This window comes from Pelmatolapia mariae, linkage group LG16_19 (genome assembly GCF_036321145.2).
Source record: "Pelmatolapia mariae isolate MD_Pm_ZW linkage group LG16_19, Pm_UMD_F_2, whole genome shotgun sequence".
Classification (NCBI taxonomy): domain Eukaryota; kingdom Metazoa; phylum Chordata; class Actinopteri; order Cichliformes; family Cichlidae; genus Pelmatolapia; species Pelmatolapia mariae.
In genome coordinates, this window is record NC_086241.1 from 33095249 (window position 1) to 33112157 (window position 16909).

Sequence of the window (16909 nt, forward strand, 5' to 3'; positions counted from 1 at the left end):
GCGCGGCCCACCCAAACTGCAGTTTCCGGCTAAGTTTTTAAAATTACTGTTATTAATCCTTCTGGGTCACAAAATAAACTTTTAACATATTTTCAGGCGAGAATGTGGGTGTGTAAACTTGAAATATCTGCTCGGTTTATCAAGATATCGCATATTTGCAAAAGTGCTTCGACGTTTTCGGAGACGTCTGTTGCCCACCAGCTCGATAGCTAGCCGATAGCTCGAGGGTCATTGAAGCCGCCAAGAACGGCACCACTCCCAGCACATCATTTTCAGATCACCGCCGACTTTCGCTACTCGGGTTAAACGTTATATATAAGTCACTTAGACAACCTAAAAATGTTATTGTTTGGCTTTTTTCAGTGTTTTATTTGTTCGTGAGTAAATCGGTTTGGCTGAGATTAAAGTTATTAGATTAGATTAGATAAAATAAAACTTTATTAATCCCCCGGGTGGGTTCCTCCTTGGTTTTTACACCACTGAATAAACGTCAAACAGAAAACTGATTAAACAGAAGTATGAGACGGTCGAGAATTTATGCCAGTATCCTGTTATATTTTAAATAGCAAGGAGCAGACGGCCGAGTTTATTAAACTCCACTGAGACAGCGGTGACGTTAATCAGAAGGCTAGACCGTCCAATTTCACAGCCGTTTACTACCCAACCTTCTGAGGACCCGGCCCACGTAGACCGCGAAGGCCGGGTCCTCAGGAGGATGCAGCCCATGAATTTGGACACAGCTACTGTGACTAGTAAAGTGTTTCATCTCTACAGTGCTGCACCCTAACTGTAGCTTAGAAAAGTGTTGTACATTTTAGATGGCTTGGCTTTGATTGTTATTAACCATGAGAAGTGGTGTTTAAATAAAGAGTGGCCTCCTCTGTATTGGATGGCCATCACTCTATTGACTGGTGTTTTTCTTTAAAGACAGCAGTTGCAGTCAGATTGAAAAGACTGTCTCTCGTCCACAGCATGTCTTTATCCTGTCTTCCTTCTCTCACCCCAACCAATCACAGCAGATGGCCCCGCCCCTCCCTGAGCCTGGTTCTGCCAGAGGTTTCTTCCTGTTAAAAGGGAGTTTTTCCTTCCCACTGTCACCAAAGTGCTTGCTCATAGGGGGTCATATGATTGTTGGGTTTTTCTCTGTATGTATTATTGTAGGGTCTACCTTACCATATAAAGCACCTGGAGGTGACTGTTCTTGTGATTTGCCGTTGTGCAAATAAAATTGAATTGAATTGAACACACCACCTTTTTGTGATATTACAATAATTCTACTGTTTAATTTATTGTTTATTGCCCTTGTTTTATTCTGAGAATGTTAGGTGGATGGGAATGTTAACAGACACTTTGAAGACTGGGATAATGTACATTTAAAATGCTCTGGAGACACCCACTAGTTAGGAAAGTCCTGCCTTGCCAAGTGGCTCTGACTGAGAAATCAAATGCCTTAAAGTATAGCCCGATTGATCTTCCTGTACAACTTAATGGAGACCATCATTTACAATTTTGACAATTTTCTTTTAGACTTCCAAATTTCTTTTCCCAACCAAAGGAGTCTCTTTTGCTGGCCATGAGAAAGAAGCATTTTTAAGGTACTTTCACACAGGCTTCATTTTCACACCCAGAAGCTAAGCATATGATCTAAACAGCCAGTTCACACAAAACAGAATTCTCATTCAGGCCCTGCAATATTTATCCCTACATGTTGATTTTATTTCTGTTGCTCAAAAATTGCAATTATTTTTTCAAGTCTACACATCACCATCTCTCAGTGTCCTGGTTACATGGATACAGAGTCAAGAGACACAACATCATAAACTCCTCTGCAAATAGATCTGTGAGAAATTCTGCTGCCGGACTGGGCTAAATTGGATTTGGGCTGATGTTTGAAACATTCTGGGGTCTTTGTCAGCGCAAACAGAAACATGCTTTTTCTTTATGAATTATGAGGCACTCGTGTTTCTGCGGGTCTGCACTGCCATGATACTGTTGATCTCTTGATTTAAGGAATCTAGTTGAATCTCTTTAAGAAGAATATTAGCGTAATACGCACAGTCACACACGAGCATTTCACCTTTACCAGAACACACAAACAGACACACACAGTACCACACTCACTCACATGGGTTTTTCATGCGGACTGGCTGGAGCTGTGAAAACTAAACAAAGCTAATCGCATTACTATCCTCTAAATGAGATCCAGACGGGTCCTGAGAAGCTCCCTCGCTCGCTCTCTCTCGCTCTCTTTTTTCATTCCCTTGTTCCCTCCCACCTCTCCTCCATATCTCCCTCTGTCCTTTCCTCCCGCCTTTCTCTGAGTTGTCCTCTCTGATCTCCCTCTCTCCTTTAGCTGTGTTTACATCTCAGTTATATCTTTGATTCCACTCAGGCAGAGCTGTGTTGTTAATTATTTGGTCATACAGAGAGAGCATCATTAAAACCCTATGCACAAAAAAGTCTGAACCCCCTTAAGGGAGGAAAAGAACCCTAGAGGAGCTAAAGACCACCATGGAGACATTTAAGGACTCAAACAGAACTAAATAGTTAGATTTTTGCAGCACAGTGAGCTAAAGTGAATCTGCAGCACATGAAAAAGCTTCTTTTTCTATATGAAAGCTTTAATTGTATTTCTAAAATGCTTTTTTTTTTTCGAGTTATTTCACGTACAATAAACCTATTTTTAATCAAATGTATCAGAAATGCCACGCATCCATATCTTTCGATTTCTTCAGTTATGGCATCCAAGCTAATATTCCTAACAGGCCAATCAATGATTATCTTATCTGAAAGCTTCCCTCGTTCAAAATAGTCTTATCAACATAGTGCTAATTACAACAACAGTCATCTTAAGGTGCCTTATATTGTAAGTGGAGGCCCTATGATATTAGAGAAAGTTCCAACAATCAGCCAATCCCATGAGCAGCGCTTGGTGATGATAGTAAGAGATGTCTGGCAGAAGCAGGCCTGGGAAAGAGCAGCCACCTGCCATCACTGGACGTGGAATTAGAGGAAAGAGAACAAAGATGTAAATAAGAGGAAAAGGCGTAAAGATGGAAGTTAAAACTGCTACATGGTCATACGGCTTTGAATCTGCTAAGAACATGTTTACATATGCAGACAGAAGCAATAAAGAACGTTAAAAAGATTGGAGCGCTCTCACTTCCCACACGCGCACACACAGTTCAGATCAGGGAGGCTTACGGTGCTTCTAACGGAAAATGTTAATGCAACGTTAAAAGAAATGAACAACCACGCCTTTAAAATCTGCCGCTCCTTCCTGCATGCAATCACATGTATATTGTGCGCCTATAAAAATACATGTATAAGGAAGGCAAGGCAGAGGAGCTAAATGCAAGATACACAGAAGTCTAAAATCCAAATCTTTAGTCAGAAGTAGAGAAAGGCTGGCAGTGAGGGAGCAGGCAAAGGGCAATCTCCATTTCACAGCCCAAAAGGATCATGGGAAAAATAAGAAATGCATCAGGAATACAGGGATTGCTCGAAGACCCAATTAAATAGACAAGGTGATCTGTTAGGGGAAAGAAACTGCAGAGTTTATACACAGAGGTATGTGATCAACTTACTGGACACAGGTAGGGAACAGGTGTGGAAGAAAACAGGTGAGACTAATGAGGGTGTGGCACGCAATAAAGAAGAGGGAAAACGAGCCAAGGGAGGAAATCAAACCGGAAATAACACAGCACTATATAATATGTGACATGTTCTTATTATTCTCTAAAACCCAAACAACAACAGCAGCAGAGAACAGCCTCGCCCCCTGGCTACTAATTTTCTGCATGTAGCATCAGCACATCTGAGAACGAGCCAACAATTCCACTGATGCCAAGTTGGGTGGAAGCAAACGGGTGAATAAGCAGACAAACACAAACTCACACAGGACACATGACAGCATGCAGAGACGCATGCAGCAGTTCACATGCAAACACGCATGCACTCACACACTCACGCTCAGTGTGACGGTAAATACATTAATAATTGATTCATCTTTTCTTTTTTTTGGTGTGCTGTTCAATGGGCTCTGCTTCTCGTCTACGTTTAAAAGTAGAAATCATTGTTCCCATTTCCACATTAAAATTCCGCCTCCCAGAGACATGCTTTTATGTGGCCGGCTGGTGGCTTGGCTCATGTCTAAGGGTGCCCATCCACACAAATGCAAATCCAAACACACACTTAATGTCTCTGACTCCTCGTGTCGACACCCGTACAGCCCTGCACGCCACTGGATGCCACTATGCGCGCGCACACTCAGATATACACATGTTAATCCAATTCGGCATTTTAGAGAGGCCGAAGCCGGCACACACATGTGAGACCTCGAAAATGGTTCCAGGTTCTGCCCCTGGAAACACACTGACTGAAACCGCACACGTCAGACTCTGATGTCTATCATCTACCACGGAGCTCTGAGGTACTCCTCTAAATAAAAATCCATCAGGCTGTCATTTCAGGGAGTGAAACACGTCTTCTGTCTACTCTAACGGCCCAGCGGGAGCGAAAGCTTCAGTAACGGCACCAGTTGGTCTTATGATGCAACTCACTGGATACAGAACTCTCTGAGCTCTAAGTTCTCACCAGTGATGACCCTAATCCTAACCCTTTGAAATCAGAGGATGTATTTTTTTCCTTTTCATTCCCCCAAGTATTGAAAATTGGGAACCACAAAGTAGTCACTCTCAAAAGTTACATTTTTTTTCCAAATAATTTGGGGTTTTAGTTCACAACTAGGATTTGGGTTATTGCCAGTGCCACTGATTGAGTATATACAATCATGCACTCTTATAAGGCACCAGGCTCTTTATCGTTCTCCAAAGTCTTGGCATTCAAATTGAAAGATATCTAAAGAGACCAACAACTCACATATTCTATGAGGTAAAATTATTATTTCTGTCAACAAGCCAGTGATATAAAGGCTTCAGGTTTTGTTGTAAAGACAATCCTGACTGCAAGTTGCAACTGTTCAAACACAGCATACACTCAGTCGTCTGTAGGTAGTACACTGACTTCTATCTCTATGTTCCTCTTACAATCCTATAGGTCGCCCTAGGACTAACTAGTGACCTAGTTAGAGGTCGAGATGGTGCTGGATACATAAATTTCCATTTATGTGGAATATTTGGGCACACTGGTTATGGACTGTGTGGCTAAAATACAACCATGACCCTAACACTACCCCGAGTGTTTCACTGCTAACCTGATAAATATTAACAAGTTAAAAACTGATTTTGATCATCTGCCTTTATGAAGCAGTGAGTCCAGTTTTAGAGTGATGTTCACAGACATGACTTTTAAGCTAGATGGTGTTTGGGATGGAGCTCTCGAATGGAAAGACTCGGTTTGGTTTCAGTTAAAAAAAGACGATGATTTTGGTTTTATGTAAATAAACACGTTGTGTCTCAGGTCACTGTGGGCTCTCTGTGTGTTTAAACTCAACAGGATCTTTTCTTTGAAGAGTTTCTTTAAAGATACATATTGCACTTGTGAGTTTTGACTAATACGCTGATTTTATTATGAACCTGTCTGTGACTCGCCAGCTGCAAAAAGCAAAATTTCCTCATTTCAGTAAATCAAACATTTTTTGCAAGGGCTGCTAAAAATAATTTGCACATATGATCATTTCTAATAAAAGGGTCGAAAATAGACCTGGCAAACCTACAAACCAAAAGGTGTCCTTAATAATTGCTTTTCACAGATTTACAAAGCACTAATAAGTAATTTATTAAGCAGTAAAGCTTAGCTTTTAACTGATAAGAATGTGTTATAACAAAGTGGTGTCCAAAATGTAACGACATGCTGTCAGAAGCAATTCACAGCCAGTTTAAAGTCATATGTCCAGTAAGCACTGACCCTTTTTGGCCTGTTAGACGTGGCACAGCAACAATGCTCCCTCTCTCGCTCTCTCTCACTGACCACTGTTAACTGTTTGCTCACTAAATCCTTAAAATACAGGTCTGCTCCCATCCAATCTATAAAAGCCTTCAAACCCTTATAATTGAAATAAACAATATCTCCCAGTTAATTACTGGGCTAAGCTAATTAAAGAAAGGCCGTGGTCCTTGCCGGGGACTTTAAATACAACGCCGGGACGCAAGAATGCAGGACACAATTCAAACAGGGAGAAAATAGCTGGGACTCTGTGTAATTTTGGTTGTGGACCGCAGGGGAAAAAATGTATAATTTAAGCCAGAAATTATTCATTTAACATAAACGCTTGTTTTAAAAAACAAAAAGTATTCATTTGAGAGAAGCTGAGGAGAAGTGTGTGTGTGTGTGTAACAGAGAGAGTGTGTTGTGTCTGTGATACTGCATGACTACATGGTATTCCATGCCGAGTGTGCATGCCAGTTTAAGTGTGATTCTATGCCAGTGGATCCTTGCAGGGGTTAAAGAGAGTTTACAAGTAACACATGAACGTTCCTCAAGTCAGCTGCAGGAGTTTAGTTTGTGTGGAGTTGGGATGTCCCATTCCATCTAGCTTTTTTTTATTGTTGTTTGTTCATTGATGTGGACAGGAGACCAATGTGGTCTCACTGTTTTCCATGCACACTGATGAGACAGACAGAGAGAGACCTCCCCTGATACTACTCCCCTGATGCTACTCCCCTGATGCTACTAATGGCATTCATCTGCAGACCACAGCAAACACTTGCTATAGCAGTTAGCGTGCTATTTCAGTGCATCAGTGTTGGATGATGTGCATGTGAGTAATGTTTATTTTTCTAACTAATTTAACAAGGCTTCAGTTGTAGCTCTGAATCTTTCCAACTAGAAGAACAAAAGATGAGCAGCATAAGCAGCTCACAACAATCAGTTTATAAATGTTCTTCTTTACACTTTGAATACAAACAGACTAATATCAGTGAAGCAGATTGGCCAATCAGTTTAAGATCACCTCACTATTATCTTATAAAGGAAATGAAATTTTTTCTACACTCTCAAATCACCTGGGCCTTTCTATATGATTTCATTTTATGCTTTGGCATAAACAGTACCACTAATGATACACAGCGGGATTAAGCTGTTCCATTTTTCCATTGTTATTTTTTCACCAAAGAAAGCTATTGCAATTATAACTAATTGAGCTGATGGAAACACCTTAGCAGGCTTTAACACAGAGATGTCAGTGACAGTCAGTGACTTCATCTGACCACACGTCACATATCTCATATCAGCTGGTGACATGAGTTTCTCAACTTTGAGGTGAGCAATTGAACCAACTTCCAATAAGAGCAAAGGTTACTGTTGACTGACATATGACATTAGAGGGTCACAGCCGTGGTCAGAAGTTCACACACACTCAAAAAAGTATTCATCTATAGTGACTTGAAAAATCAAGGATTGGGAGCACAAGTTTGAATTTATTTTGGGTTTCCTCCAGTTTGCAAAGGTGCAAAAATATGCAAACAGGCTCACACTAATATTTCCTTTTCAAATTCCACCTCTCTTGATAGCTATTAACAATCTTCTAGCATAATTCCAGTCAAAGTTTCAACTTTCTACCTGTTAAGTTGCAGAATTTGGAGGCGTTCCTTCTTCACCTTCAATATTCTATCTACTTTGTGCCATGTACTTATACATGGCACAAAGAAGGAATAAAGCACAACAACAAAGCACAGAGAGTATGACGCTACCATGCTTGACAGCTGGCATAGTGTTATTAGGTTTAAAAGCTTCAAGTTTACCTCTCCATAATACTTCTTGTCATTGTAGCCAAGTAACTCAATCTTTGTCTTGTTTGACCATAAAACCTTTCTCCAGAAGACATTTAGTTTTTCCCTGTAGAAGGCAACAGTTTTAGTTGTTATTAGTCGGCACCTTTGCATGATGATGCAAAACATGCTTCATTGTGGACAGTGATACTGGTGATACTGGTGTTCCAGCAGTGTCTAGTTCATTGCATCTTGGGCCTTGGGGGTTTCTGGGTTGCTCCTGAGAATCTTTGGCCAGTTTCTTTTCGTTTGACAGTTTGGGTCTTTTTCAAGACCTTGGCAAAGTGGCAGCACATCCAAATGACATGTACGTACATGCAGCTGTTTGAAGTGATCATCATGGAATCGGCATTGTTTAGAAATTGCTCCAACTTGTGCAAATCGGCAGTTCAGCATCTTCACCATCAGAGTGTGAGCGTTAGATAGAAAGCAATTACACAAAAAAGTGCTTGTATGAATGCAAGTGTGACTGAGTGGATGAGATATGTTGTATAAAGCACTTTAAGTGTTCAAGTGGAGCAGTAAAGCAGTATATGAGAACCAGTCCATATACCAAGTTCCAGTGATTTCCCCATTGTTTTGTGTATTGATTAATCCAGTGAGTACTAACAAACAAATCTTTTTTTTTTTGTTGGCAAAGAGAAACTACCAGTTTTAGTCACTCGTAATCACTATTTAATTGGACTTGGCCTCGTGAAAATAAAAGACACTTCAGCCATTTATTAAAAGATTTAAGTGAGTGTATTTATTTGAGCCTATATGCATACTTTTAAAGAAAACCCAAAATAAATTCTAATTTGTGCACCCAAGTCTTGTTTTTAAAGTCATTAAAGATGTATGTTGTAAAATTATACCACCATAGAAAAAGCGTTCAAAGAAATCATTAAAATCCCCAAATTACTGTGATGAGCGTATATAAGCTTTAGACCACAGCTGTACCTGAGCAACCACAGCCTGGAGCATCAGCTAGCAATAAACCAGCTTAGAGATGGCTACTTGCAACACTGTAAACATTAGATCCAGATTTCCACAACTCACATAAGCCATTTTTTGGTTTTCTTTATTTAATGTCATCTTTTTTAACCTGAATATGCAGCAGTACTTCCTGTATAGACTTATCCATCTTATCTGGGTTTCTAGATGCTGTGAGCTACCTTAGCAGGCACAGTCAGTTAAATCACATAAATCTATAGTAGACATGTTATAGGACAGTGATTTCCCAACATGTACAGTGGAGCAAATCAGGTCATTTAAATTCAACTCCTACAGGAAGGTCAGCTTAAACGAAAAAAAAAAAACGTATTATACTATATTATTAATATTGCATGCATTGCTGCATATGCTACTGCACAAACAGTAGCATATGCGGTCACCAGGATACTATGATGTATCATATTTATCATATGCAAAACAAGATTTCTTTTTGTCCTGAATACCAGGACCTTCTATGGCAGATGCATACACACACAAACAATCGAATTAGATTTCAAACAGATGGGGATCTCCCACCATTTTCAAAGTATTGCAATAGCTGTGTTGCTCACTGTCACTCTGTTGTTACCATTTTATAGTGATGTGAGGCAACTCCCACAGATGGAATATTCTGCATACTTGAGAAAAGACAGCAGTAAATGACACTGTCCTGTTTCAGATGACTACCATGTGTGCAACAATAAATTATAGAGTCTTTTTTCTTTTTCTCTGCTTCATAAACATTCTCACACATACTGTACGCACACACACGCACACACACGCACACACACATAGACAATATATTTTTGTCTTGGGGAGACATTCCTGTCCAGCTCTTTGTTGTGTCTTTAATGAGTTTTACAGGCTCTGTCTGTGCTTCAGTTGTGTTTTTGAAGCATTCTTTAGCTTATTGCCACTGTAATAGTTCAGTGTCTGCTCCAAATAGGCAACCTCACATCCACTTTTGTTCACAGACCACTGATTAGAGGGAGAGTCTTCTTTCATTCTCGTCTTGACCTTTGAGCTGCAAGACATTTAACTCTGACTCAGTATTATAGTTTACACTGCGAGCCTCAGTGAAACTTTTGTCATGCTATCAACAAGAGTCAGCATGACATAGCATATTAAGAATCTAAGTAATAGTATAGCGACAGGATTAGTCTTTCTGTATTTACCTAGTGTTTTACTTTGTTTAGCAGCATCGTTGTTGTTGAGTTTGGGTTCCTTTTGATGTTGACTTAATGTCTGAAGTTTGATTTTGAATTTGATAAAGGAGGGTTTTTGGTTCAACTGTTATAACACTATTAATAATCTAAGTTACACTAATTTTAGGCTACCTTTGAGCTTTCCAGTCTTTATATTAAGCTAAGCTAATAGGCTGCTTGTTGTAGCTTTTCAAATAGACTAAAAATGACTGACAATCATCACTCTTATTTAGTTTCTAACCCTTAGTTAAGGAGGAATACTCATTTACAAGTATTAATCTCAGGCTACATGAAAGGCTAACTAGCTGCTAGTTAGTTAGCAGCTACCTAGCTGCTAGTTAGCCTCGCATAAAGACTGGAAACAGATGTAGGTTTGCCTTTGAGATAGCTGTTTGCAGCATATTTGTAATATATAATCTAGTTTTACACACATGAATAATAATAATAATAATAATGGATTGCAGTTATATAGACCCTCAAAGCGTTTCACAATTCCACTATTCATTCACTCTCACATTCACACACTGGTGGAGGAAAACCACAGTTGTAGCCACAGCTACCCTGGGGCAGACTGACAGAAGCGAGGCTGCCATATCGTGCCATCGGCCCCTCTGGCCATTACTAGGCGGTAGGTGAAGTGTCTTGCTCAAAGACACAATGACGAAGACAGACAGCGATGGGATCGAACCGGCAACCTTCCGGTTACAAGATGAGCTGCAGCCTGAGGTTTACCAAACTCATACTCTGTCCATTCATGCTCTCAAACTTTGATGGTTGATATCTGCGTCTTGGCTGACAAACAAATATTCATTTGCTGCGTAGTTATACTTTAGTTTGGAGGTTTTGGTCTTTGAGAGGACAGCAAACCTGTTAGCGTTAGCACAGTCACATTTATACAGTGTAGCATGTAGATAGTATTCTGACAAGTGTCTTATACAGTTACACCGTTCACTTTCAAGAATTTGTCTCAGTGTAAGAACGTGTGTCTTTTAAAACATGGAGAGAATAGGCGCATTACAGATGTAACAGCATGTCTTTGACTGACCCTGGGCTTGTGCTGCAGAGCTGTGGGAGTACCCGAGGGCCAGCAGAGCTGTCTCCACCAGCTGAGAGAAGAGAATATCCTTCCTGACCAGGACAAACTCTGCGTGCTCCTCTCGTCCCTCGCATCCGTCTGTCTGGATCCCTCCATCTGACTGCTCCACCACACAGAAGACTGGAATCATCAGACCTGTTGTGGAGGACAATAAAAAGAAGAAGGAGAAAAACAACAGGAAGATTTTTTAATGCCTGGCTTTAATTGTCTGCGATCACATGGCATTTCATCCCTCATAGATAGAAAACATGTGGATTATATTCACTGCGGGTTAAGCTTGTAATCAATTCATCCTTTTTCTTTCACACTGTTGAGTATTGCAACACCTGAAACTCTCAATATGCGGCAACCAGCTAGGAATGGAAAATGATATGCAATCTTACATAGACTCTAACAGTGTTGTTCCCTGCACGCTGCATGTTCACATGCATTTCATCTAACGGACTATTAGATAAGTAGTCATAATAATGGTTCCCATAGCACGTATGCAAAACCAATATACAGAAGACCTAAGGGTGAAAGCAGCAGCTGCTTATTTTAATTTATTAATAACATAAAAATAAAAATGTGACAACAGTGTTGCAACCAGAAAAAGTGGAAGAGTTGTGGCAAAAGATGATTAATATATGATAAAAGAGAGGTGTAGGGTCACAGCTTCTTGAATTTACATGATAAGTCTTTCTCGAGTATGCAAATTTAAACCAGGTGAAAAACTCAAACCAGATTCTCTGGAAAATTCTACCACACACACACACACACACACACACACACACACACACACACACACACACACACACACACACACACACACACACACACACACACACACATTCCAAAGGCCATCACATCTATTTCCTGTACACTTATCGTGCCCTTCATTAACAGTGTGGAAGCTTATCTTGTCTTATGAGAACTTTCTCTCTGCGCTATTCAAGTGAAGAAGTTCTTGTCCCTCATTAATACCACACACGCATACACAGACGCGCATGCATGCATTCATGAAAGCAAAATCCTTGACTTGGTTTTAATGCCATCAGCAGCAATGCTTTGAACCACATCGCTGCAATACATGTGCAAGTTTAAAGTTTTTATCACATCATATATATACATATATATATATATAGAGAGAGAGAGACAGTGACAGACTAACAGCATCTGCATGCTTTTCATCTGTCACATTCTCTTCAGAACTGAGCTGGGGTTGTCTGTTGTCTAAAACCAACAATTCAACACTCACACCTACTTCACTAAGCAGCAGTTCATGCATGTGAAAGTTCAGTAGGCAAGATTTGGATTTTTCTCACTAAAAAAAAGATCTGCTGAAGTTGTTAGTTTTCTTCTGTAATACTGCCATGTTTCAATTTTAGTAGGTTAAAGGGGCTTTAAGGTGAGAAATGTTGTAATCTGAACTGGATTGCATTAAACCAAATGGATTTCATTTTTAAATAGCTTGGAGAAAAGGCTTAAAGACAGAAAAATATAAGCCTTACAGGTCTGAGTGACTTGTGACAACATCTACAGCTTCTGACGATAGCAGGTGATGTCTCTCTTACTCCACGGCTAATTGGTGGATGCTTCGCGTGTGTAATGAGTCCTTATTTTAAAATCCTGTGGTTCTCTTTTATTTTGTTTCCTTTCAAAATTTTTGTCTGACGCCCTGTAACACTGTCATCCAGGTCTTGATTATTCATGTGCTTCTTCCTCTTTCTTCATTATCTGCTCAAGGTAAGAATCCAATCCCAAAATTTCTTCCTCTCGGCTCTTTAGTGGAATATCAATCCATCCTCTCCAATATCCGCCTTTTTCCTAAAAGGCTTTTGGTTTTGGGCCACCTGTCAACCGGCAATTAATTAAAGCCCTCTGAAGAAATGACGGACTGTTGGCATTAGGCAGCGTCCCAGCACTAATAATGCTCAGCATGGCGTGTGCTTTACTGCATGAATACCACACAATAACACACAGAGACACACGGAGGCATGCTTGTCTCCTTTTCCCGGCACGCACACACATCCATACAAACACTTTAGGGTGCATGCAGCATTAGCTCCCCCTGCACCCCGATCCATCCCACCCGTTGTTTTAATCAGTCAATTCCTATATTTCTATTTCCTCCTCATTAATCACTCTGCTCCCAGTCCTCCAGGCTCTCATGGAGTGAATTACACACTGGAGCACCGTGCCAATTCAAGTAAGTGAATTTCCCCCAACAGGGAAATATAACTGTCAACACAGAGCAGCTCCCTCCGACCAGCACTCCTCTCTTTCTCTCTCTGCCTCTATCTCGCTCTTTCCTCCGTCTCCACCTCAATCTGTCTTCTCTCATATGCAGTGTCCTGTGATTTGCCTGCCGACTGTATGATCTGGTTTGGACGATGTGATGTAGCCTCAAACCTCTAATCCCTCTAATATGTATAGGGATGAGTGAACAGGGATATTAAAATAAGATATGTGTATGCAAGCAGTGGAAGGGGGTGTGTGTATCTTGGCAGCTTTTCTTTGTTGTGAGTGTCGCAGCCTGGAAGTTGGTGGACATATGGTGTGTGTGTGGCCCCCTCCTCATGGCAGCAGTGGTTTGGAGGAGACACGTTGAGTTTCCTGTCTTTGAAAACAACCCATCATTACTGCAGTCCAACCAACCATCCATCCGTTCAGCTCAGGAAAGCCCGCCCCCTGTCTCCTTCCTTTTTTACACTTAATCATCTATTCTTGCTTCAACACTTTCTTTCTTCTTCTCTTCTTACTGTGGTCAAACCTGAGCTTCTTGTTGATTTGTTAGCTGCTCTTCCAAAAACCTCACACAGATTCATCTCTACAAACTCACAGTTTGTAGCCAAGCACTGCTCAAAGCCACAGATGTTTATGCTGGATCCTAGAATTTTGCAGAAATATGCAGCATGACTTTTGATGCAAATTTGCATAAAGTCTAGCAAATTTTCACTTTTGCATTCTACATTACTAATTGCTCATTATTTATTTATATAAATAAAATAGAATTACACTTGAATTATATTATACATCGCAGAAAATAAGTAAAAGCCACTATATAGGTCCACTATATAGACCCTAAAATTAAACAGCGTTTCCATCTTTCCCTTTAGTGATACTCAAAAAGTAATTCTCACGATTCTCATAACATGTATCATTTAATATTTTGGGTCTTAAAACATTAATACAGAGACTCTAAAAAAAGAAAATAATTCTCTGACCTGAATTTTCCCAGAGCGAGTAAGAGGGTACACATCGTGACCTAAATAACTAACGGTGTGGGGCGTCCCAAAGATGCAAAGATCAGGCTGATTGTTCTGAATGTTTTGTCTAAACTAAGCTCTGTAGTCCACGAGGAGCTGCTCTTTCACTTACTTATCTCTATGCTCCAGAGCAGCTTTGCAATCTGACAATTTTACAGTTTCATTCAAGTACACCACCAAATCTCATCCAGCCTGTTTTCAACTAAATACCTTCATTTGATATCAAAGTGCAGACTTCAAATAATAATATCTTGGTCATTAGTATTTTCAGTTAACATAAAATGAGTAATGAATAAAAGGAGTAAATTGAAATTCATGATGTGCAAACGTTTTAAAATCTCAACCAGACAAAGTGTGTAAAAATGAGTTTAAGAGATAAAAAAAAAACTGCAAACACGTGGCAACATGAAACCCCAAAACACAGACGGGGAACTGCATCCCCTCGTGCAGCCGCACATTAACAAGAACCAACTTTGACAATGAATGCAGGGATCAATAAGCCACGGTGACTTGTATAAATCTTGTTTATATGGAGCAATCTCCTTTATTTGGTAAGCCTGTGTTATACAGTTCCCCCCAGACTTATACATTAACTGGACAGAAGCAGCTTGAGCGTCTCCCCTCAGCACCGCCACATTACTACATGGCACACTGTGCCAAACTCCACTCATGGGCGGGATGTGGTTCACTGTAAAGCCAAAAGCTGCTTTTGGGGTTTGATTAACGTAAGCGCTTTAAAACCTCAGACACCGTGATCACACAGCTTTCTCTGATATATAATTTTTTTATAATCGAATGATCCACAAACTCAGGGATTTATGGATTTTAAATAATTGCAGTAATCAATAGCTTGATGATCATTTGTTTTCATTAAATAAAAGCTGACAGCGTTTAACTTTGACAGTTTAATCCAAACTAATGCATGTATTTCTATGACTTCTATTTCTATATTTTGAAAAAGGAAAAGCCAATTTTGGGGGTAACATGCTAATAATTTATGCATCAGTACGAGTTACTTTCTTTGTTGCCTGACTGCCAAGACAATTTAATTTAAATAAATATGCAAAAAACAAAAAGAAAATGGATATATTCTGATTGCCTGGCGTTAGAAATATCACCAATGATGAACCTGTCTGGCTTTCTTGTCTTTTAATTTTCCTTCTTGCCCATCGGCTGAACCCTCTGACATCTAAGTTATCATTGGTGATCCCAACCAGAGTCTGACCCTAACCTGTGTGCTGAAATACAAGATGTGTTAGAATTATAAATACATATTTTTGACCCCTGATTGCCAAGACTCTAGAAATAGTGTTTTTTTTTTTTTTTTAAATCTATCTTCTGATAGAAATTTGCTTTCTTTCATTCACGCCTCATGATCAACATGAGCCTTACCTCCGAGGGGTCTCGGTGGGGCTCCGTTGTGGCGTATTCGTGGCCCAGTGGGACTCCCGTTGAGCTCCAACCGGCCTTTCTTCCCCGGTGGTGGGAGGCCGCTGAGATCCGGGCTGCCCCCCCTCTGCTCGGGACTGTCCTGGGTGATGGGACTCTCCCCTCCTCGCTCCATCCTCCTCCAGGCTCCCAGAGGATCTCCAGCCAGAGAGAATGAGTCTGCAAAAAAACCAAAAAAGTTTTACAGTATGATTAGCAGAATTTCAAAAATAAGACATTGATATCTGTATTTTTCAGACGGGCAAAACGATGAATTTGTTCTCCTGCAAGTTTGTGTATATACAAGTCAAAGCCTGATGTATCATGTTTCTTTGTGCCATAGAAATCCACTTTCCTGCTGCTGTAAACACACACTGCTACACTAAATCTATATTGATTTGTGGCTAACAAATGCACAATTTAGTGCTGTGTGAGTGTTAAATATTTGTCAACCATTTTCAAAGATTTATATCTTCAGTAATTAAAGGGCTTGGGACTGAGCGCTACGGGCAGGAAAACAAAGAAGTCAGGAAGCTCTAAGAGGCAGTTCACAGCACCTATTTATGTTGAATGTTATCTCAGGCTGTTGGGTGGCCTCCTGTGATGCACACAGCACCTCCTCTCCACCACCCGTTTGAAGTCTTCATGGATTTTTATGCCACAACGTTATCTTTTGCCTACAATCTATCTCATAGATCCTTTTTTTATCCCGTTTGTTGTCATAGTCTCCCCGTGCTCCTCTTTCCCCTCACCCCTCACCTGATGGGGTGGCTGCCCCTCCCTGAACTTGGTTCTGCCGGAGGTCTGTTGCTCTTAAAGGAGAGTCCTCCCCGTGGCCTTTAGCTTACAGTATAAAGCTTTTATCAGCATAAATAAAACTCTAGCCTAGCAAAGAGAACAGATGTCATTTTAAAGGTAAACTGTAAACATTTTGTATTACAAAATGAACTAATTAAATTTCCCATTCCATGTTGCAGTAAATAATGTAATAAATATATTCATAAATTATATTTAAAAGCAAACGAATAAACAAAGGAAAAGAGAGATGGGCAGATTGTATATTTGGGAGCTTCACACTACCCGTGCTATCACATGGTCAGTACCTCATAACATTGCTACCTTTAACATGTAGGCCTCCACGTGCTGATATACTGATGAGAGTGTGAGCCTCGTGGGCTTCCGTCCCCTGATGAACAAGTGTCAGCCAAAAGTCTAATATAGGGTAATGCC

The 16909-nt window shown here is 40.3% G+C and overlaps 1 protein-coding gene across 2 annotated transcripts in view; it reads right to left on the minus strand.

Annotated features, from left to right (window-relative positions):
* The window catches only part of satb2 (SATB homeobox 2), a 59926-nt gene that overhangs the window by 23858 nt on the left and 19159 nt on the right, over window positions 1–16909 (minus strand). For both annotated transcript variants that reach the window (XM_063499704.1, XM_063499705.2), the window contains 2 exons: window positions 15644–15859; window positions 10953–11138 (listed from right to left, as the gene is read on the minus strand). In XM_063499704.1, coding sequence (XP_063355774.1) covers window positions 10953–11138; window positions 15644–15815 — 358 coding nt within the window. In that variant the 5' untranslated portion in view covers window positions 15816–15859. The remainder of the gene's footprint in view (window positions 1–10952; window positions 11139–15643; window positions 15860–16909) is intronic.